At 46.6% G+C, this 24,437-nt stretch overlaps 1 protein-coding gene across 2 annotated transcripts in view; it reads left to right on the top strand.

Moving 5' to 3' along the window:
• prdm6 (PR domain containing 6) overlaps positions 1–21,858 on the top strand; it is a 41,538-nt gene extending 19,680 nt beyond the window's left edge. For both annotated transcript variants that reach the window (XM_053419990.1, XM_053419989.1), the window contains 3 exons: positions 3,081–3,205; positions 9,608–9,977; positions 21,678–21,858. In XM_053419990.1, the coding sequence (XP_053275965.1) occupies positions 3,081–3,205; positions 9,608–9,977; positions 21,678–21,858 (676 nt within the window). The remainder of the gene's footprint in view (positions 1–3,080; positions 3,206–9,607; positions 9,978–21,677) is intronic.
• Positions 21,859–24,437: the final 2,579 nt, after the last annotated feature.

Below are 24,437 nucleotides of genomic sequence, written 5' to 3'. Positions count from 1 at the left end.
GTCCATTTTTGTGAACATGAAATCATTTCTGCTGTCGTGCACCTCTCAACTTTTATAACTTAGTCTCGTCTAAACATCGATTGAACCGGAAGCAAGAATCTGTGAACACGTGCGTCTCTGTAGCCGTTTTATTAACTTCTTTAAAACAGCCAGTGGAGTCGCCCCCTGCTGGTCATTACACGGTCTGTGTTTGAATCAATGAAGAACACAAGTATTGAGATGTGTCCTTCTGTGACTGAACTTTAAGTTTCTGACGGATGCTTGGACTTTTTCAGTTAATCTGATAAATGATGATGTAATAACGTGATTTTCCTCTCAGAGGTCAAACTTCTACTTGTCTCTGTGAGTCTTTATCAACAGGATTATTTCAGATTATTCTCATGGAGACACTTTATTGAACAGTTTAAGGTGTTTTCTCTGTCAGATTTATGACCTCACACTGGTCCTTGGTTGTTTTTAGTTAAAAGCTGATAATAAAAGGAGTTTTGCTTTGTATGAAAACAGAAGATCTCAGATCTGAGGCGTCCTGCTGAGCAGCTGCTCGGCGCCGGGGGTCTTTATTTTTCATACCTGAGAGCCTTTGGATGTGTTTGATTTATAACCCGGCCCGGCCTGCCTGCAGCAGCGTGTGTGTATTAAACACATACATTTGTTTTAAATACATACAAGCACCTCCCCACTTCTCCTTTAATCCGGGGAGGTCATTGGGTAAGTTTGATTTATGGACCAGTCCCACCCGGCTGTGTTTTCACATGGGTCCGGCACCACCCCGCCCCTCCCCTGGTGTGGAAAGGATTAATAAAACAGACACACACACACACACACACACACACACACAGATCTTCTCTCCTTGAACTCTTACAGTCTTGGACTCGATTCTACCAGAAATCAAATCATTTTACGCTCTTTTGAGTTTGTGTGTGTGTCAGTTTTTCAGGTTTTGGCCAAAACCATCACAACATGAAACCATCAGTGTTATTCCTTCCTGAAATTCTTCATTTAATTCTGAAATATTAAATTATTCCACATCAATACATGGATGGTCCATGTCCCATCTGCTAACATGGAAACCAGGATCACTCGACAAGTCGTCCATCTTTATTTACAGTCATTGATCAGCATCCGTTCATGTTTACGTACATGAGAGGATTATTTTTGTTGGTGTCACTGGACCAAGTCTGTAGCTGCTCTGCACACGACCACTTCAGTACTACTGTAGTTATATATATATATATATATAATAACAGTACCATCATAAACGCTAAAACTGTTAAATATCCTCCTCTGTCTTTCATCGTCTGTTTCCTCCACTTCTCTTTTCCTCTATTTTAATCTCTTTGTTTCTCTTTGTTTCTCTTTCAGTCTTTCTTTAGTTTCAACCTTTAATTTCCTACGTCTTGGTATTTTACTTTGGCGGGGTCTCCTAATTACATAAGCATCATGTCATTCAGTTGAGAGTTTTCCCCTCTCCTCCTCCTCCTCCTCCTCCTCCTCCTCTTCATTCCTTTACTTTTTCTTCTTTTTTCTCCGATTCAAATTTTTCTTTTCCTCCTTTAATTATTTTTCCTCTTCTCAGATTCTCATTCTCTCAGTTTATTTCTCTTCGTCACTTTGACAGTAATAATAAAGCCGTGTTAATCGTGCCTGTGATGAATCGTCCAGAGTCGTTCGTCTAAATCACGTCTGAAGTTACATCAGCTCATTTGTCAGCTCCCTCGTTCTCTACTGCTCCTCCCAGTGACAGCTGGTGGCCGGAGGAAATACATGTCCAGGTTCCCAGTCTGTCAGACCTTCACTTCTGTCCTCCAGATTCTAATCAGGTCATCTTCCAGTCCGACTGAACGTTCGTACCAAATCCGGAGAAATTTAGTCGAATCGCTCTCGAGATGAAAACATAAACCCTCCGGCCACCGGGTGGCAGCAGCGCGGACACATGCACCTGCTGATGTGGACCAAAGAAGTTCAGAGTTCATCTCATCCACACCAGCGTCGGCCCTCATCACCAGAAGATCTGGAACCTCCTCGTGTTTCCAAGTTGACGTCTTCGTCTTCTACGTGTCCGGCTCCTCTTCTTCATCCTGAGATGTTTGTATTAGAAACCTCATCAACACGTCCACTCGCTCTCTGGGAAGCTTCCACACATTGTCCTGCTGGTTCCTCACATGGACTCACTCTGACAGAACCTCCAGAACATTCCAGCTCATGTCTGGAAGCAGCTTTGTGTTTGTGTGTCTTCACGGAGCCGGTTCAGATCTCAGGTTGTTAAAGGACGTGATGATGAACTGAAGCTTTTTATTGAAGTCGAGTCAAACTTCACACACGAGGAGACCAAATGTGTTTCTAATCATCTTCACCTTAAAGAGCAGCTCTGGTTTGGAGTGTTCGTCTCAGGCTGTTTGCAGAGGAGTCATTTGTTCTCTGGCTCGGAGGCACTTTGGCAGTAAAACATGGCAGACGTGTGGGAGTTGAACCTGTGACCTGTCAGCTATGGTCGTGGCAGCAGAAGGAGGAGATGTGGGAACGTCTGGACATGAACTCCTCTCTGTCAGGACGATGGTTCTGGGCGGGTCAGGTGTTGTTTCAGCGTCACGTGACCCGGGAACCTTCTGCTCGCCGGCATCGTGGTCGTCAGCTGCGTCTGCGTGAGAGACAACAGATATTTCCCATAAATCATCTGGGTTCAGTCTGATGGGAAGTGGAGCTGTTATCGCACAAGAGGCGTTTCCAGACCTGGACAGTTTGTCTTTGTCCCAGTTATAAATATTCATGATCCTCAGAGGAGAGGACTTCACTGACCTTTGACCCCTGATCTAACTCTCATCTATAAACCGTCATGAGTCGTAATCTTCACGTTATTCATCAGAACTCGACTGAACATCGAAGTAAAACTACAAATAACACATTAACTCTTCTAACTGAGTCAAACTAAGTGCTTTTAAATAAAGTACTTGCCAAGTGGTATTAGAATTATTATTTCAGATATTTCTTCTTCGCCTGTGATGCTGCGGCTGCAAGAGGCCCCTCTTGGAGGATGTGTGTTTGTCCTTTCAGAATAAAAGTGTGTGTGTGTTGTGTTGCAGGTCGTGTATCTTCTACAGAGCCTGTATGGACATCCCCCGAGGAACTGAGCTGCTGGTTTGGTACAACGACTCCTACACGTCCTTCTTCGGCATCCCACTGCAGTGCACCGCCCAGGACGAAAACTGTGAGACACACTTCCTTCTCTCCTTCTCTCCTTCTCTCCTTCTCTCTTTCTCTCCTTCTCTCCTTCTCTCTTTCAGTCTTTCAGTCTTTCTTTCTGAAAGGTTGTTCCAATTTTTGTGAACGTGTTATCTTATGAACATCTTCAGGGAATTTCATCAAATTTGGAGCAAATGTTCAGTTGGACTCGCAAATGAACTGATTCAATTTGGGAGGCCAAAGGTCAAAGGTCAAGGGGACCTCACTAGTCATGTTTTTGGAATAGTTTGACCAGTTGTGACTGAGACTCAACCACAGGGCCGTGATTCTGGTTTTAATACGTATATATATTAACCGATGTATCAGTACATGTTGTTGCTGCATCAGCCTCAAAGATCCATGTCGGTCGGACTCTGTTTCAAACATGTGCAAAGAAAATGGTCACAAATATTTCTCATTAATATTAATCACTAGTTTTGCCAATAGTCAATATTCATGTTGTTTTTATTGATCCTATTACTCATCATGTTTTCTGTCTCTTCTTCCTTTTCTCTTCACCTCTGTTTGACGCTCTTTCCTCCTCCTCCTCCTCCTCCTCCTCCTCCTCCTCTCTTTTATCCATGCTCTCTTTTTCTGTCACCAATTTATTTTTGTTTACATCTCCTCCCGTCAGCCTCGTTTCATATTTTCCATTCTAACTGTTTTCTTGTGGATTTGTCCGAGTAACTCGCTGCAGGGAGAAAAAACAAAGTCCGACATTTTTTTCTGACACAATTATGGAGAAAAGAAAAGAACAGAAGAGAGAAAAAGAAAAGATAATCTGTGGAATCTAAATTGACGTGAATTGAATTAGGGGCTCGTCTTTCACCGAGTCGCAGAGAAATGAGATCGTGCTGATTGCAAATTAAGACGTTTCACCACAAACTGGTTTGTTTTACAGCTGGAACGACTTTTACATGACATTGTTCTTCATGACGGGTCTGTGGCACACACACACACACACACACACACACACACACACACACACACACACACACACACACACACACACATACACACACACAAACACTTGCATTACTTTGTTTTTGAGGACTTTCTTGCTCATACAAACTATTTTAATTAACAGTTGAATATAAAATATGTTTAAACTCAAAATCTCCACTTGCTCATTGGATTAATTCCCATCACCATAATTCACAGTGATGAAAATGATTCCTTCAGGTGAGGTTTATGTTTGGAACAGAAGGACACTCGGTCCTCAGCTGTGGATCTTCACTGAGGATTCAGCTCTGAGGTTTGAGAACAGGCGTTTCAACTCAGCGGTTAAATCTAAAAACCAGTTCTGAAGTTGACTGAAGCTAAAGTTGTCGTGATGTTCTCTCTCAGGAAGTCTGGCTGCTGCGTGTTGGACGAGATGTAAATCAGAACTTGTCTCCTGCAGGTGAGAAGTGGATCAGTATCTCGATCTCACGTCTAGCGTCCCATCGTCTGAAGATAAATGATCCTCTGAGGGCAGCGGGTGATAGTTCCGTGCTTCTGGTGTCTTTGGTTCTGTTTACAGTCCGACTCGTTTCCTTGTGTGAAACACAAACTGTGACACTCTGTGTTTCTGTCCACGTGTTCCACTTCCTCTGACTGTTGACCTGCCGGCGGCCAAAGCTCCTCCGGTCCCTCGTCTGCAGATTGTGTTTATTCACATGAAGAATCTGTTTATAGACTAAAATCTAAGTTTCTCTAAGTTTCTAACAACGAGCTGATCTCAGAGTTAATGGAAAACTGTGTTGCCATGAATCTGCAGTGAGGTCATCATCAGAGGTGACAGAGAGCTGGTGATCGAACAGTTCAACATTCGTCCTTTAACTTTTCCATCTGATGACAAACACACAACACAGCAAAGACTGAAACAATCCAAACTCTCCTCAGTTGTGATCTAGATCAACTGAGTCCCTGTAGAGAGGCCATGTGGAGTTTGTTCCTCACACACACACACACACACACACACACACACACACACACACACTCGTCCTCCCTGCAGTGACAGAAGTTTGTTCACATCGAAACGAAGTTAAATTAGATTAGAGAGAAAACAGCGTCTCTGCTCTGAATTAAAGACGTTTGACTTGTTACTGCATTTGGGGTTTTCCACCGTTATCGGCTGATTGTGCCCACGGAGGACGAGTGTGATGTCAGACCTCTGGAGGCGACCGGACCGTGTCCTCAGATGAAGGTTGAAAGACAACGTGTTTATAACGTGAGCAGCTGCAGCTCTGTTTATCTTCTGTGTATCTGAGAGACGTGTGACGTGTCAGCAGAGGAAACTGAAACCGTCAGAAACCACGAGCGTCTGTCACAGCCGAGTCAGAACCCGACGGATCAGCTGGTCCAGGAAAACTTCCACTTCACAGAATCAACAATGCACAACATTTGTTTTACATAAGAAAATATTATTATTGTTACAATAAATCTCGATTCATTAGCAAATAAGAAAATACAGAACAAACATCATCAGACACACACAAACAAGGCATAAAACACATAAAGACACATTCTTCAATACAAACACACACACACACACACACACACACACGCCCTGTGGTTGTTTACTTATGCACGTTCCATCCAATCACAGTCTGTCGACTTGACGCTCTGCAGCTCGGCCGCTGCCTAACAACAACAACATGTGGAGGGAGATCAGTGTGAGGAGACTCCTCTTCACATCCCTCCTCCTCCTCCTCCTCCTCCTCCTCTTCTATCCCCCTTTCTTTTTCTTAACTACTTGTTCTGCAGCATCAGGATCAATGTGGAGCATAACTGAGCTTTACAGGAACATGAGAGGAAGAGGAGGATGAAGGGATGAGAGGAGAATGTGCTGTGAGAGAGAGGAGTGAGGGAAAAGGAAGAAGTAAAGGAGGAGTGAAGAAGGGAGAAGTAAAGGAAGAGTGAAGAGGAAGAAGGGAGAAGTAGAGGAGGAGTGAAGAAGGGAGAAGGGAGAAGTAGAGGAGGAGTGAAGAAGGGAGAAGTAGAGGAGGAGTGAAGAGGAAGAAGGAAGAAGTAGAGGAGGAGTGAAGAGGAAGAAGGAAGAAGTAGAGGAAGAGTGAAGAGGAAGAAGGAAGAAGTAGAGGAAGAGTGAAGAGGAAGAAGGAAGAAGTAGAGGAGGAGTGAAGAGGAAGAAGGGAGAAGTAGAGGAAGAGTGAAGAGGAAGAAGGAAGAAGTAGAGGAGGAGTGAAGAGGAAGAAGGAAGAAGTAAAGGAGGAGTGAAGAGGAAGAAGGGAGAAGTAGAGGAAGAGTGAAGAGGAAGAAGGAAGAAGTAGAGGAAGAGTGAAGAGGAAGAAGGAAGAAGTAAAGGAGGAGTGAAGAGGAAGAAGGGAGAAGTAGAGGAGGAGTGAAGAGGAAGAAGGGAGAAGTAGAGGAGGAGTGAAGAGTCTTTATCTCCTGACGTCTCTTCTTTATCTGACACATTATTATGACTTTCAGTGTAATTGCCTGTATTGATTGTATAAGAGTTTATAATCACTGGTAACTTTATTGTTATTGATTCTGATCAAAGATCTGAACTGTTCTTCAAACCATAAAGAGACGCTCACAGGAACAGGAGTTAGCTTCAATGATCTGACAACACACACATTAAATATACAGTTTAAATTTAAAAGATCAAATCTAATATCTGTTTATTTCCAACATTTCCCACGTGAAGAGTCGAACCTTCTGTGAACTGAAGACGTGAAGCAGAGATCATTGTTTTCTGAGAGATGTTAAAAACACATCAGTGAGTGACATCACCGTGACTCACCACCAGTTCAGGTCACAGAGGCCGGGCTTTCTAGAAATGGTTTGTGGGCCAGTTCTGAGTTTTCTGGTAAATTAATTTCCACCGATGATGAATTTGTCATCAGATCTGAAATCTGAGAGAAGAAAGGCGACAGAGCTACGAGCAGAGAACGACAGACAGGAAGGCTCAGAGGGGTTCTCATAAAGGGAAGAGGGGGAGCGGGAAGACGAGTGTTAAAGAAAGACAGACGGATGAGCAGGGACGGAGATGGAGGACGATACTCGTCCCACACTCGTCTCCTTCGGGCTGTGAAACTTTGTCTGCGTTAGAATTCCCGTCACGGCCTCACGAAGAAAGAAAACACAGACGCTGCACTGTTGCAAACTGCATCCGTATAATTTTCCCATTTTGATGATGCGTTTCATGAGCAGCCCAAACCGTATTGACCGGCATTTTTTGTGTATATGCAACGTTTGTAGGAAAATGAATTAAGTGTGGGCGAGCGGCGCGTAACGCTGCCGTCGATAGCTCCGCCGGGCGACTTACAGATGGTGTAATTATCTCCTCATAAGGTTATTAGAGGATCAATGAGGCCGGTCGGCTGGAGGCAGAGGTGAGCTGATGAAAGATGGAGGACGGTCAGGACAGAGCTGCAGAACGAAGACGTTACACAGAGAGTGTGTTCACGATGGAAATAAAGAAGTGACAGAGCAAACACATGAATTAGAAATACAGGAGACGAGATGTTTCAAAGTTCATTTGAAGTAGAAAGAAGTAGAAATATTCGTCCAGTTTATACATTTGTATTTGTGTTATTTGTGTCATCGCAGTACAACATGACAGATTAACCTTCTGCTGCAAAAATAACACATTGTCTAATTATAAGGGTTTATATCTTCATTTTTCAGAGGGGGGGGGGGGGGGGGGGTCTTAAAGCGACAGGAGCTAAACCCGATCGTTTGAGACAGAGGCTGAAAAGAGGAGCTGCAGCGATGATTCTGATCATTAGAGCATGAAAACATTTTACAATCATTTCACTAATTAAAACAATCAACCTGATTAATTTGATTATATATAATTGAAATGATACTTCACTCTGATCTGCTGCCAGGTTCAACATCTGGTTACGTTTAGGAAGTGATTTGGTTATTGTTTGAAAAGGTCGTGGCCCTGATCCAGGCGTCCCTGACTGTTAGAGGACAGGACGAAAGTGAAACCATCCTCTGAGATTTAAAGAGACACAAACCCTCCTGATGTGGTTTCAGACCTGATGAAGGGTTATGGACTCGGAGCCCGGCTGAATTCTGGGTCAAGTGAGGACAGCTGTTCACCACTGATCTAATTTACACACTTTCATATTGTGCGTTTTTCCCGTTAATGTCGTTTGTACTTGTCTGTTTTATTCACGAGTCACACTTCTTTATCCTGAATGTTCCTCTTATCTACTTAATACATTTATCCGGCCAGCTTCGATAAATCCTTTTGTACAAATCAGAAACAAAGTGGCTCATAAAATAAATCAAATCATGAGCGTCACATAAGAAATACAGAACGGACAAATCCAATAACTGAAATCAAATACAGATTGAGTTGAATCAGTAGAAGCCTTTGTCATAGTACACTGTAAAAAGTATTTAAAATGTATATTACATGACTTTACTTATTACTCACTGTTGATTCAACTCGTGTTTTATGAGTAAATCTTTGTTTTGACATTTTTAACTGATCACAACTTAACGAGTGATTCAACAAGTTGCATTAGTTGCACTTGTTTATGGAGAAATAAAAGCTACATTGACAGTGATTGGATGACTAGTATTTCTTGTTATAGTATTAATTACCATTGTCATCATAGCAGAAGCTTAAGAAGCGCAGTAGAACAGTAAGTAATTATACTAATAGCAGCTCACTAACAGTAGTATCAGTATTATTATGTGTAGCTCTAACAGTAAATGTTTAAAGCACATTTCACCAGGAATCCCAGCATGTGGTAACTGTCCAGAGACACAGTGGGAGCCCAGTTTGGGCCTCGAGCCCCAGTTTGAGCCACATGTCTGTGGTCGCTGAGGGAGGAGAAGCACGTCACAGCCACGGAGCTGAGGAGCAGACTCCAAACACACTAACGAGATTCCTAATCTCATTGACTGGAAGCAGGAGCTGCAGCTCGCCCGCGGCCGGCTGTGGCCTCGGCGAGGACCACGTGAGACGGGTCTTTTCCATCACAGCAACTAAACCATCAGAATTACTTTTACTTCTTCACCAGAAATCCACTTGGTGACAGATGAAACTCACGAGCTCGGCAGGAAACAGCAGAAAAACATCTGTCATCAGGAGGAAGCTTCAAGTCCAATTACCAAAGATTCCACTCGTCCTGATTCAACCAGAAGTTTAACAACGAAACGTGAAGAGCTGTTTGACTTGAGCTCATCAGTCAGTGTGTTGTGTGTGTCAGAGAATCTGTTTGAGTCCAGAACTCTTGTGTCTTAGTTCACAGCTGTGAGCTCCTAGTTCTAGTTGTAGTCGTCACTAATGTTAACAGAAGCCATCGATCAGCAGGGGTTTCACTCTTCCTCACTCTGACCTTTATTTTTAATGTCCTGAAACCACCAGTTACCTTTATAACCAATTCATTTGAGTCCTTTTCCTTTTTGTGTCCAGTAAACGTCCCAGCGACGGTGGTGGAGGCCATGACCAGGCAGGAGTCCCTCCAGTCCTTCAGCAAGAACGGCAAACCCTCCTCTTCCTCCTCCTCCCCCTCGGCCTCCCTCATGCGTTCCATGGTCTTCCCCCACTCCCCCTGCCCGAGGACCTTCTCCCTGTTGGACAAGGTCGGGATCGGTCTCCAGTCGGACTCCAGTTTCAGCCAGTTGGCGTCAAAGAACCAGCGAGTCCTGGCCAGTCCGACGTCCACCAGCCAGCTGAGCAGCGAGTTCAGCGACTGGCACCTGTGGAAGTGTGGCCAGTGCTTCAAGACCTTCACCCAGAGGATCCTGCTGCAGATGCACGTCTGTCCACAGAATCCCGACAGGTAGGACTGCACACGTCCACGTGGGACAACTGTAAAGTGTGATGTCCCTTTATCAATGTCTTCAATGGTCCCTCTCGTCTGTTTCTGTCCATCTGACTCTGTGACACGTCTCAGTCTGAAGAAGAACTGAACTGTGTGGTTTACGAATCGTTAAGATGATGCTGATGTCTCCAGAATTCATCTTCAATGAATCCCTTAAAATAGGGGTTTTCAACTGATTTTGTCCCAGGGACCACCATCCTGACTAGAAAGTAATCCTCGGCCCACCGATGTGCCAACGCGCGCACGTGCCTACGTGTGTGTGTGTGTGTGTGTGTGTGTGTGTGTGAGTGTGTGTGTGTGTGTGTGTGTGTGTGTGTGTGTGTGTGTGTGTGTGTGTGTGTGTGTGTGTGTGTGTGTGTGTCTAGAGCTCTCTTAAGAAATTGTTTCTCAACCAGCGAACGTGGTAAAGTTGACTGTTATTGCAATTAATTGTTTTGGCTATTATGCCATTTTATTTTTCTTATTACAAAGTTTTTTTTTTCCGCTCTTTTGTTTTATTTAATATTTTCATTATTAATTCTGCCCTTTTGGGCCTTCTTTTTGGGAAATAAAAATTCCCATCACACAAACTACAACTACTGGCAGTTTCTAGCCCCAAGCCGGTTTCAAGGTTTCCCCTCATCACCTTTTTATTATTTTAGACATATTTTTCTTATTTTAAATATTTTTCACGATATTCAAGAGTAATCTGGAAATATGTTGAAATATCAAAGCAAATTTCGCGGACCCCCTGCAATGCCGTTGCGGACCACCAGGGGGCCGCGGACCCCTGGTTGAAAACCCCTGCCTTAAAAAACTAAGGACATTCAGTTTTTGTCCTTGGTTGGTTTGTTTGTTGGTTTGTTGGTTTGTTGGTTTGTTGGTTTGTTTGTTGGTTTGTTGGTTTGTTGGTTGGTTGGTTTGTTTGTTTGTCAGCAGAATTACACAAAAACCAGTGAACACATTCTCAGTAAACTTGGGTGTGTTGGGAACGTTGGGTCCCTGGAGACAGAAGGTGACCTGTTGTTCCTCGAGTCGTCTCATCGTCAAACGGTTTGTGGGGAACAGGAAGTGACACTCAGAGGAAAGCGAGTGTGAAAGTGTTTGATTGTGTTTAACATCTGCCAACTTCATTACACACAGCATGGATGGAGGAAGAGTAGATGTGAGTGTGTGTCTGTGTCGGGGGGGGGGGGGGGGAGGATGTATTGGAAATTTTTTGCTTAGCTTTATTTTTTGCGAGGAGAATCCGAGCGGCGTATAAATCAGCGCTGTGCGTCAGTGAGAAATACCTCGCCTTACGGTGACGGGCCAGGAAAACAGATGCCACTTATTCAATAAACTAATACTCATAGGGAAGAAAAATGTGGGCTGGATATGGAGGGGGGAGGGGGGGTCGATGTGGAGCTGCCTGTCAATAGGAAGCTTTTATGGGACAGAGGAGCAGATCAAATTCAGCTGAACAAGCCAAACAGAGCCGGGTCCTAAACCCTCACTGTACCTCCGACTGTGGGACGCCCAGCATCAGACCAGTACTCCCATCACATGAAACTCAGAATGTCCAGCGTCTCAGGTTTTCAGTCCTTCCACATCAGAGTTTTCTAGTTCCAGCTCATCGGGTGAAAGGAGGAAACACAAAACCTGTTGTTGGTTCAATTACTCGTTTATTTTTGAGGAGGTGAAATAGTTTGGAGCCGTCAAACAAGAGGAGGAAACTAAAAGGAGAAACAGAAACAAACCATGTTGTTAAATCAAAGAAATAAATAAAACCATAAGAGAACTGAGAACTGATTCAGACGCTCAGAAGAGACAGAGTCCAAAACATTAACGTCTCAAAGCTTCGTCTCAAACAGGTGAAATCTGTCAGAGTGAATCATCTCAGCTCAGGAGAACATCTGAGACTATTGTCACATGTTTAACTGTGTCACAGGAAAACCTGGAGAAACGTGAGCTGAGGTCAAATCACTGCAACATTTAATATTTCATTCTTTTATTAGTCTTTTTCTACTTGTGAGTTCTGGTCTTTACACTCAAACATGTTTCGTTCACAAACAGCTCCAGGATCAGACCTGAACTGACGCTTCACATCAAAGTGCTTGGTGAAATCCCTGAAGAGCGTTTTTAAACAGCGGAGCCGTAAACACATCAATCAATCACACAGAGCTTATTAATTTAGCTTGTTGTTTCTGTAATGGATCAAACCTCTAAGTGGAAATACAGTCCAGTTCTGTTGAGGGTTTGTTCCCCTGATGCATCACTCATCGTCTTCTCTGATCTCGGGTCCTGCATCAGATTCAGGCCGAACTGAAGCGTCTTCAAAGCCTCATCGACGTAAACACGGCGCCGCTCTGATGATGGATTCAGTTGAAATGACACACGAGGAAGAAAAAGTTGAGAAAAAGAAACAGTCAGCAGAAAAAAACAAAAACCTCAAAGAGACGGAGCCGCGAGGTGGAGGTTTTCTCTTCCAGGCTGATGTAGAGATCCATCAGTCTCCAGCTCCAAACGTCCCCATCAAGTAAACATCAATAAATATGTATGAAGGGACAGAGCGGGGGGGAGGGGGGGGGTCAAGACGGAGAGGAAAGCTGAATCCACCACACAGAGGCTGCGTTTACACATCACTGACGTTTTAAAATACAGAAATCTGCCGAGGAGTTTTTCAACATCAATCCTCACAACCAGCTGCAGTTTTACTGAAGTAGTAAATGATTCATCGTGAAAGTGAAACACGTTCACGAGCGAGCGGAGAGAACCGAGAAGTGTTTTCACGTGTGTTTCTAAACAGTTGACACTCAGGAGATTTATCACCCGACACTGACGACACATTCAACACTAACACAGATGTGTGTTGTCCCTGCTGGACACACAGATGTGTTGAGAAACGACTTTTCTCCTTGTGTCGGCGTGGAGCCGCAGGAGGAACCGATAACCATCCGTCACTGTGATGGACGCACTCGGACAAATCCCCTCAAAGTCTATTTTTATTTGTCACGTTTGCCACTGAGATAAAATCCCTGTGATGCGTCTCGATTGCACTGGTTTGAAACCAGAGCCGCTCCGAGTTGTTTTCTTCTTGTGTTCAGACACGTTCATCTCCTACGTGGGTTTTATGTAGTTTAATGTGAGACCTCAGTTCTCACAGACTCTGAAGGAGCCTTGAACATGTGACAGTTTGCTGCTGATTGGTCAGATTAAAGCAGGAAACACTGCAGAGGCCCAACACGCTGACAGTGAACGCACCACCACACAACAGCAACACATAATGATAAATTGGTGAAGTGTCTCGTGTTCTTTGAAAAACATCAATAGATGAGAAGACGTACAGGATTCTCCTTAATGACTCTGAGCTCCTAGTGAACTACACTACCCACAATCCTCAGCGCTCTGTGAGGAGACAGGATATGGGCTGTTTGTGCTCAACGCTCAGCTGATGAGACGACATGATGTGAGTTCTCTGCTTTAATGGTTTGATCGATACGATCAGAGAGAGAGAGAAACACAGAGAGAAGCTTCGAGTTTGTAGAAACAGTCGACCAGCCATTTAATTTCTCTGTGTGTGTCTGTGTGTGTGTGTGTGGGTGTGTATTCAGAGCACCATTGATTGTGTATTGACGAGGTGGACGTGGTGATTTATAGCTGCTGGTGTCGGGGGGAATAATGTCTTCATAGGATGAGTCGTCCTCACAGCGCAGATATAACTCTGTATGGATTAGTAGGAGTCCATACGGGTCAATCAGAACACTTCATCTGCATCAGTGCACGCTGCAGACTCACACACACACACAGACACACAAAGACACACTCACTGAAGTGTAGTTCCAGTAATAAAAGCTCAGATGACAGGAGCCTACCTGCGACTCGCTGCACGTTAACACTCAGTGAGTTGTTGATCAGCTGTTTTACTCGGTTTCAACTCTTCTTCACGTCCTGATGACCTCCTGCAGGTCGTCGTTACTGCAGCCGGCCACCAGGGGGCCATCCAGATGTTTTGGCTTCACTTCTGGAAGCCGTCATGGCGTCCGTCTTTATTAACAGTCAGTGGTTTGATCCGGCCTCAGAATCCAGTGTGAACAGGAAATGATTCACTCTCTCACCTGGACTTCGTCTATAGACACTTTTAATTTGAAGCCACAAAGGAAATAACCTTCCCAGAATCCCTTGCACCACAGAGATCTGGCGTGTTAGTTTTCTGTTTGTGTGGCGCTGCAGTCGTCATTAAGTTTCGACACCACGTTCAGTTTGTGTAACTTTGTTTTCTTTGAGCACCTCCTGACCTCTGACCTCCGGAGAAATGGAAAACACGTCTGAGAGCCAAGAAACTAGGTTCCCATGTCGCCTTCCAACCTCCGCCTGAGGGTTGGTTGGCGTGAAGGTCGACTCTCACACACACACACACACACACACACACACACACACACACACACACACACACACTCAGCCTCTGTCATCAGCTCATGTGTTAAAGGTGCGGAGGCAGTGACATGTTGACACCGACTCTGTTGTCGTTACCACATGTTGTGTTGAAAAGACGACGCACGGTTTATTGTCTTGAACCTCAGACGTGTTGAAAATATTTTATAGATCACACACACACACACACACACACACAGACACGAACACACACACACACACACACTCAGAGCAGCCTCATCATTCGTCCGAGGGTTTTTATTCTTCCTCCTGAACCGGATCGCAGCTTCTCGTTTGTGTTTTTGTGCGTCTGTGTCGACTCTGAACATGCGTTCGATGTGTTGTAGTGTTACAAATATAAATATAGATGTAAGTTTAATATAAATAAATGTAATATTTTCAGACCTAGTTGGATTAAAGTATTTGAAGATGTCACTTTGTGCCCTTAATTAAAAAGTGATTTAATGACTGAAACTTCTAAACTTCAGTAAAGTAGAAAAACTCAAATCTCGTGTGTGGTCGTTTATGCAAATTTATGATCGTGTGAAACGTTTGCAGATTTATTATCTGTGCACAAGAACATATTTGCATGTGCTTCTCTCTCTCTGTGTGTGTGTTTGTTTGTGTGTGCGTGTGAAAGTGTCTGTTATAGAGAGTGTGTGTTATAGAGAGTGTGTGTTACCCCCCCCCCCCTACTGTAATAAACAATAACCGGGCATTAATCTCCCGGCCTGCTGCCTTAATAAATAATATCCACACATTCATCAACTTAAACTATTCACAATCAATGCAGCTCTTCATAGAAAACCCACCTAATAAATAGTGGTGCAGTCCACTGAGGCGTGAACTTATAGACCAGCCGGCTGATAAATGAACCCCCCCCCCCCCCCCCCCCCCACGGCGAGACGCCTTTTATGTGAAAAACTGCAAGTGAGAATTTTTCGATTTTATATTACACTATTTTACTCTTATTACTTCCCTGTGTGTGTGTGTGTGTGTGTGTGTGTGTGTGTGTGTCTGCGGAGGTGCTGGTGATTTATTGGAGCAGAGACGATGTCGGTCTATTTGTTTTGTTCTCGTTCTCGGTTGTTTACATTTGTACGATTCTGATGTCAGAGTTTTGTCTCATCGGTATCAGAATGAAAATCCCTTTATTTACCAGGAGGCTCAGACACACAAATACCTCAGTGATGTAGAACACACACATACAGAGTCTCACAGGGACACACCAGCTCAGTGTGAACACACAGAGGAAGACAGTCCTACATGTGAGACGGGGACACAGGACAGGATGTAGAGACACTCGCAGTTTTAAGGTGTTTACAGTGTTTATGTCTCTGAAAGACGTCACAACAGAGACGTCACTGTTCCACTCGAGTGTCGTGTCTGGATGAAGATTTATTTGCTTTTAACACCGTGCACGTGTTCTTATCTCCTCACAAATACATTCTACTCTCTTTACATAGAGGTCACGACCTTGTTGATTTGAGGGGGGGGCTCACGTGTACGAGGACGCCTCCACAACGCTAATCCTGAAGTTCTGTGGTGCGCCCTCTAGTGGAAGACGCAAGTAATACGTCCGAGGCAGCAGCCTTCCATCATTAACTAGTATTTAAGAAGTTTAGTTTTTCATTTTGAAGATATAGACGGTGGCTGTGGTGCTACTCAAAACTAAATATTAACAAGGTGATAATAATATGTTCTATTGGTGTTGGTGATGGAGATGTAACAATCTGTTCTAGTTCTAGATTAACACAAGATTGAAGATGTTTCTCACTGTGTGATGATGATGATGATGATGATGAAGGTCGTCGTAGCACAGACACTGTCAGTGCTAATCATTGCTGTGCTAAGTGTGCTAAGTGTGCTAAGTGTGCTAAGTGTGCTAAGTGTGCTAAGTGTGCAGCAGATGAAGAGACGTCTTCCTCCTGAATATGATTGACAGGTGACAGACAGCAGCTGATCTAAACACGGAGCTCTAACTTCAGAGACAAACCTGGGACTCTTCATATTTCATGTCTGAGCAACAAGGCAGTTCAACATCTGGTCCTTTATTCTAAATGTTTTCATAAAGTTATTCATGTGGTTTTATCACAAACAGATTATGAATCTAAAGTTTAAATCCAGGTTGAATCGAGCTGATAGACGAAGTCTTTTATTTATTAATCTTCATGTTTAATGTTGAATCCTTGATGTCCATGAACTGAAGACGTCTGATGACAATTCAACAGATTCATATTTATTTAGATTCTTTATTCTTCGTTGGATAATATTTTTGTAAACGGGATAAAATCTTGAAAATGTAAAGAAGTGAGAAGAGGATGAGTCAAAGACACAATGAACTGATAATGTTCAACTCAATAAACAGAGAGAGAGAGAGAGAGAGGGGGGGGGGGGGGGGGGATTAGATCTGCTGCTGCAGGACACTCTATTAACACACAGACACACACACAGACACACACAAACACACACACACACAATCTGTTTATATCTATGTTTTCTTGTTCTGTTACTGTCTCTATCTCACTCGCACTAACTACTTATCCTCACACACACACACACATACAAAAACACACACTCACACACACACACACACACACACACACACACACACACACACACACACAGTGATAGATGATCCAGTCATGATCTAGGCCTGCATTGTTGATGAGGGTCATGCTGCCATGGTTACCGGGGGCAGTATCCGACTCCCACTGCCCCCGAGTGTGTCTGTGTGTGTGTGTGTGTGTCTGTGTGTGTGTGTGTCTGTGTGTGTGTGTGTGTGTCTGTGTGTGTATGTGGTTAGTTACCTCATCCTTCTCTTTCTGTCTGTTTCTGTGTCTTTAATGTATTTTTATCTCAGCATTGTGTTGTTTTGTCTGCCTGTCTAGTTTGTGTGTCTGTCTGTGTTGTTTTTTGTGTTTGTTTGTGTGTTTTTGTTGTTTTATGTGTCATGAAGTTAATTTGTGTTTGTTCAATTTGTTCTTCTTTGTTTGTCAAGTTTTTTAAAGGAAAGACACTCATCTGTCTCCCCTGTCTCTCACCCGTCTCCCCCGTCTCCCCTGTCTCTCACCTGTCTCTCTCCTGTCTCTCTCCTGTCTCTCTCCTGTCTCTCACCTGTCTCTCCTGTCTCTCTCCTGTCTCTCTCCTGTCTCTCTCCTGTCTCACCTGTCTCTCTCCTGTCTCACCTGTATCTCACCCGTCTCACCTGTCTCTCTCCTGTCTCCCCTGTCTCTCCCCTGTCTCTCTCCTGTCTCTCCTGTCTCTCTCCTGTCTCACCTGTATCTCTCCTGTCTCTCCTGTATCTCACCCGTCTCCCCTGTCTCTCTCCTGTCTCCCCTGTCTCTCTCCTGTCTCTCACCTGTCTCCCCTGTCTCCCCCGTCTCCCCTGTCTCTCACCTGTCTCTCTCCTGTCTCTCTCCTGTCTCTCTCCTGTCTCTCACCTGTCTCTCCTGTCTCTCTCCTGTCTCTCTCCTGTCTCTCTCCTGTCTCACCTGTCTCTCTCCTGTCTCACCTGTATCTCACCCGTCTCACCTGTCTCTCTCCTGTCTCTCTCCTGTCTCTCTCCTGTCTCTCTCCTGTCTCACCTGTCTCTCTCCTGTCTCACCTGTATCTCACCCGTCTCCCCCGTCTCCCCTGTCTCTCTCCTGTCTCCCCTGTCTCTCCTGTCTCTCCTGACTCACCTGTATGTCACCCGTCTCCCCCGTCTCTCTCCTGTCTCACCTGTCTCTTCTGTCTCACCTGTATCTCCCCTGTCTCTCACCCGTCTCCCCCGTCTCCCCTGTCTCTCCCCTGTCTCCCCTGTCTCTCCTGTCTCACCTGTCTCTCACCCGTCTCCCCCGTCTCCCCTGTCTCTCACCTGTCTCTCTCCTGTCTCTCTCCTGTCTCTCTCCTGTCTCTCACCTGTCTCTCCTGTCTCTCTCCTGTCTCTCTCCTGTCTCTCTCCTGTCTCACCTGTCTCTCTCCTGTCTCACCTGTATCTCACCCGTCTCACCTGTCTCTCTCCTGTCTCCCCTGTCTCTCCCCTGTCTCTCTCCTGTCTCTCCTGTCTCTCTCCTGTCTCACCTGTATCTCTCCTGTCTCTCCTGTATCTCACCCGTCTCCCCTGTCTCTCTCCTGTCTCCCCTGTCTCTCCCCTGTCTCTCTCCTGTCTCTCTCCTGTCTCTCTCCTGTCTCTCACCTGTCTCTCCTGTCTCTCACCTGTCTCTCTCCTGTCTCTCTCCTGTCTCTCACCTGTCTCTCCTGTCTCTCTCCTGTCTCTCTCCTGTCTCTCTCCTGTCTCACCTGTATCTCTCCTGTCTCTCCTGTATCTCACCCGTCTCACCTGTCTCTTCTGTCTCACCTGTCTCTCTCCTGTCTCTCTCCTGTCTCTCACCTGTCTCTCCTGTCTCTCACCTGTCTCTCTCCTGTCTCTCTCCTGTCTCTCTCCTGTCTCTCACCTGTCTCTCCTGTCTCTCTCCTGTCTCTCTCCTGTCTCTCTCCTGTCTCCCCTGTCTCTCTCCTGTCTCCCCTGTCTCTCCTGTCTCTCCTGACTCACCTGTATCTCACCCGTCTCCCCCGTCTCTCTCCTGTCTCACCTGTCTCTTCTGTCTCACCTGTATCTCCCCTGTCTCTCACCCGTCTCCCCCATCTCCCCTGTCTCTCCCCTGTCTCCCCTGTCTCTCCTGTCTCACCTGTCTCTCACCCGTCTCCCCCGTCTCCCCTGTCTCTCACCTGTCTCTCTCCTGTCTCTCTCCTGTCTCTCTCCTGTCTCTCACCTGTCTCTCCTGTCTCTCTCCTGTCTCTCTCCTGTCTCTCTCCTGTCTCACCTGTCTCTCTCCTGTCTCACCTGTATCTCACCCGTCTCACCTGTCTCTCTCCTGTCTCCCCTGTCTCTCCCCTGTCTCTCTCCTGTCTCTCCTGTCTCTCTCCTGTCTCACCTGTATCTCTCCTGTCTCTCCTGTATCTCACCCGTCTCCCCTGTCTCTCTCCTGTCTCCCCTGTCTCTCCCCTGTCTCTCTCCTGTCTCTCTCCTGTCTCTCTCCTGTCTCTCACCTGTCTCTCCTGTCTCTCACCTGTCTCTCTCCTGTCTCTCTCCTGTCTCTCACCTGTCTCTCCTGTCTCTCTCCTGTCTCTCTCCTGTCTCTCTCCTGTCTCACCTGTATCTCTCCTGTCTCTCCTGTATCTCACCCGTCTCACCTGTCTCTTCTGTCTCACCTGTCTCTCTCCTGTCTCTCTCCTGTCTCTCACCTGTCTCTCCTGTCTCTCACCTGTCTCTCTCCTGTCTCTCTCCTGTCTCTCTCCTGTCTCTCACCTGTCTCTCCTGTCTCTCTCCTGTCTCTCTCCTGTCTCTCTCCTGTCTCCCCTGTCTCTCTCCTGTCTCCCCTGTCTCTCCTGTCTCTCCTGACTCACCTGTATCTCACCCGTCTCCCCCGTCTCTCTCCTGTCTCACCTGTCTCTTCTGTCTCACCTGTATCTCCCCTGTCTCTCACCCGTCTCCCCCGTCTCCCCTGTCTCTCCCCTGTCTCCCCTGTCTCTCCTGTCTCACCTGTCTCTCACCCGTCTCCCCCGTCTCCCCTGTCTCTCACCTGTCTCTCTCCTGTCTCTCTCCTGTCTCTCTCCTGTCTCTCACCTGTCTCTCCTGTCTCTCTCCTGTCTCTCTCCTGTCTCTCTCCTGTCTCACCTGTCTCTCTCCTGTCTCACCTGTATCTCACCCGTCTCACCTGTCTCTCTCCTGTCTCCCCTGTCTCTCCTGTCTCTCTCCTGTCTCTCTCCTGTCTCTCTCCTGTCTCACCTGTATCTCTCCTGTCTCTCCTGTATCTCACCCGTCTCACCTGTCTCTTCTGTCTCACCTGTCTCTCTCCTGTCTCTCTCCTGTCTCTCACCTGTCTCTCCTGTCTCTCACCTGTCTCTCTCCTGTCTCTCTCCTGTCTCTCTCCTGTCTCTCACCTGTCTCTCCTGTCTCTCTCCTGTCTCTCTCCTGTCTCTCTCCTGTCTCCCCTGTCTCTCTCCTGTCTCCCCTGTCTCTCCTGTCTCTCCTGACTCACCTGTATCTCACCCGTCTCCCCCGTCTCTCTCCTGTCTCACCTGTCTCTTCTGTCTCACCTGTATCTCCCCTGTCTCTCACCCGTCTCCCCCGTCTCCCCTGTCTCTCCCCTGTCTCCCCTGTCTCTCCTGTCTCACCTGTCTCTCACCCGTCTCCCCCGTCTCCCCTGTCTCTCACCTGTCTCTCTCCTGTCTCTCTCCTGTCTCTCTCCTGTCTCTCACCTGTCTCTCCTGTCTCTCTCCTGTCTCTCTCCTGTCTCTCTCCTGTCTCACCTGTCTCTCTCCTGTCTCACCTGTATCTCACCCGTCTCACCTGTCTCTCTCCTGTCTCCCCTGTCTCTCCCCTGTCTCTCTCCTGTCTCTCCTGTCTCTCTCCTGTCTCACCTGTATCTCTCCTGTCTCTCCTGTATCTCACCCGTCTCCCCTGTCTCTCTCCTGTCTCCCCTGTCTCTCCCCTGTCTCTCTCCTGTCTCTCTCCTGTCTCTCTCCTGTCTCTCACCTGTCTCTCCTGTCTCTCACCTGTCTCTCTCCTGTCTCTCTCCTGTCTCTCACCTGTCTCTCCTGTCTCTCTCCTGTCTCTCTCCTGTCTCTCTCCTGTCTCACCTGTATCTCTCCTGTCTCTCCTGTATCTCACCCGTCTCACCTGTCTCTTCTGTCTCACCTGTCTCTCTCCTGTCTCTCTCCTGTCTCTCACCTGTCTCTCCTGTCTCTCACCTGTCTCTCTCCTGTCTCTCTCCTGTCTCTCTCCTGTCTCTCACCTGTCTCTCCTGTCTCTCTCCTGTCTCTCTCCTGTCTCTCTCCTGTCTCTCCTGTCTCTCTCCTGACTCACCTGTATCTCACCCGTCTCCCCCGTCTCTCTCCTGTCTCACCTGTCTCTTCTGTCTCACCTGTATCTCCCCTGTCTCTCACCCGTCTCCCCCGTCTCCCCTGTCTCTCCCCTGTCTCCCCTGTCTCTCCTGTCTCACCTGTCTCTCACCCGTCTCCCCCGTCTCCCCTGTCTCTCACCTGTCTCTCTCCTGTCTCTCTCCTGTCTCTCTCCTGTCTCTCACCTGTCTCTCCTGTCTCTCTCCTGTCTCTCTCCTGTCTCCCCTGTCTCTCCCCTGTCTCTCTCCTGTCTCACCTGTATCTCTCCTGTCTCACCTGTATCTCACCCGTCTCCCCTGTCTCTCTCCTGTCTCCCCTGTCTCTCTCCTGTCTCTCACCTGTCTCCCCTGTCTCCCCCGTCTCTCCCCTGTCTCTCAGGCCGTACCAGTGTGGACACTGCTCTCAGTCCTTCTCTCAGCCGTCCGAGTTGAGGAACCACGTTGTGACTCACTCCAGCGACCGGCCCTTTAAGTGTGGATACTGCGGCCGAGCGTTCGCCGGCGCCACGACGCTCAACAACCACATCCGCACGCACACGGGAGAGAAGCCGTTCAAGTAAGTAACAGTGAGTACCCCCACCCACCTGACCCCCCACCTGACCCCCCACCTGACCCCCCACCTGCTTACTACAGACTGGACTCCAAACAAACACAACTGATTCTTCACTTCCTCTTTCTGACTTAGTGATTCCTCCAGAAACTGTGAACAACGGCTCAGTGTCCCCCTGGTGGCCGCACACAGAACTTTCAGGAACTGGACTTGTGCTGTTCTCACTCAGAAAACTAATATGAAGCAGGAAGAACTTTAAATTCACGACTGTTAAATCTCGTTTAATCCACATGATGAACAGAACAGAAGCAGTGACTGAGTCCAGAGCAGCTCAGAGGTCAAAGGTCAGCTCAGAGGTCAAAGGTCAGCTCAGAGGTCAAAGGCCTCCTGGGATCAGTTTGAATCAGTTATAGATAAACAAGGATCATTGTTGTTCGTTGGTTCAACTCGACGGATTCAACCGAGCACAACGAGTCAAACTGTTTATTTAAACACGTAAACACTGGTGAAGCAGCTTTAACTTCTCAAAACGTCTCAGATCTCAACCAGATGGTTTTGGGTTTTTATTTTATTTGAGGTGAATCAAATAAATCGGTGCAAACAAAAACACTCGAGGGAAACGAAGTAGAAACAGAGACGACGTTTGATTTACAAACAAAAAGAGTTTTTATAGAAACCAGCAAAAAGAAAAACCTTCATGAGTCGAATTAACTGTTTCTCTAAGTGAATGAAATGAAATGAAAACTAAACCTGATCCGTCAGTTTCCTCCAATTAACAACCGGTACATCAAGATTCAGCCCCAGCGTGTTTACTGCCCCCTGGTGGCTGGCTGCAGTAAAGATCGTAAACCCTGCTTCATCCATGTTAGCGAATCTTTTTTACTCTCTATGTTATCTTAGGTATAAAGTGGTCGAGAGGAATTACGTTTGTTTTGAATTCTTCGAACTCTCGTCCGAGCCTCGGCGACATTATTTCTCTCTGACGCGTTCGTCCATTATTCACGATCCTCTGCGGACGTGGGAATATTCGGTTCCCTCTCTTGTCAGAGCTGCTGTGACCTCTGACCTTAACAGCTTCACCATCAGCCCTCATTTCCATTTCCCTTACTCTGATGTAACTGGAGGACGAGCCGCGCTGCAATCAGAGGTTTGTGGACGCTGCTGTCATCCCGTCAGCGAGAGACAACGAGGACGCTCCCAGAGGACGAGAGGTCAGCGTCAGTGACGAGGACAAAGAGGACGAGACACCGGAGAAAGTGGAGCGATGCTGGGGCTGAGCGGCGAGGACACGTATCAGGGGAGGACCGGTGGAAACAAATTAACGTCCTTAATAAGCAATCAGAGGAATCCGAAGTCGTCATCGACGTCGAGAGCGAAAGGGCGAGAGGGGCGAGCGAGAGGAAGAGAGAGAGGAACAAGAGATCAGCGAGTAGAAAGAGAAACGACAAGAGAGAAACCCGCTTAAAGCAAATCAGCGTTCTTAATAAGCACTGGGAGGAACCCCCCCGAACCTCTCATCAGCACTTCAGCGTCTCGTGGAGGCGGAGCGGGACAAAGACAATCATGGACGGGCGTCAGGAATCTTTACCGGGTCGATGCCTCGGGGGGGTTCTGTGCTTGAGGATAAATTAAAGCTGCCACTGTCACTTTGTCTCGAGGAAAACTTTATTCTCCCACTGAGGACAATGTGTGAGGACGGCAGCTTCCAGAGGACCACTGGACTGTGGGACAGGGGGGACGGCTGCTGGTCCTGCTCTGTGGGGGTTCTACTGTCCTACTGTCCTACTGTCCTACTGTCCTTCTGTCCTACTGTTAGACTGTCCTACTGTCCTACTGTCCTACTGTCCTACTGTTCTACTGTCCTACTGTTCTTCTGTCCTTCTGTCCTTCTGTCCTACTGTTAGACTGTTATTCTGTCCTTCTGTTCTTCTGTCCTACTGTCCTACTGTTCTTCTGTTCTTCTGTTCTTCTGTTCTTCTGTCCTTCTGTTCTTCTGTCCTTCTGTTCTTCTGTCCTTCTGTTCTTCTGTTCTTCTGTTCTTCTGTCCTACTGTCCTACTGTCCTACTGTCCTACTGTTAGACTGTCCTATTGTTCTTCTGTCCTTCTGTCCTACTGTTCTTCTGTTCTTCTGTCCTTCTGTCCTTCTGTCCTACTGTCCTTCTGTCCTTCTGTCCTTCTGTCCTACTGTCCTTCTGTCCTTCTGTCCTTCTGTCCTACTGTCCTTCTGTCCTTCTGTCCTACTGTCCTACTGTCCTTCTGTCCTTCTGTCCTACTGTCCTACTGTCCTTCTGTCCTTCTGTCCTTCTGTCCTACTGTCCTTCTGTCCTACTGTCCTACTGTCCTTCTGTCCTTCTGTCCTTCTGTCCTACTGTCCTTCTGTCCTTCTGTCCTACTGTCCTACTGTCCTTCTGTCCTTCTGTCCTACTGTCCTTCTGTCCTACTGTCCTACTGTCCTTCTGTCCTTCTGTCCTTCTGTCCTACTGTCCTTCTGTCCTTCTGTCCTACTGTCCTACTGTCCTTCTGTCCTTCTGTCCTTCTGTCCTACTGTCCTTCTGTCCTTCTGTCCTACTGTCCTACTGTCCTTCTGT

Source organism: Pleuronectes platessa, chromosome 4, assembly GCF_947347685.1.
Source record: "Pleuronectes platessa chromosome 4, fPlePla1.1, whole genome shotgun sequence".
In the NCBI taxonomy this organism is placed as follows: domain Eukaryota; kingdom Metazoa; phylum Chordata; class Actinopteri; order Pleuronectiformes; family Pleuronectidae; genus Pleuronectes; species Pleuronectes platessa.
The sequence above is the reverse complement of the archived record's forward strand: the minus strand, read 5'-3'. Positions and strand labels throughout refer to the sequence as shown.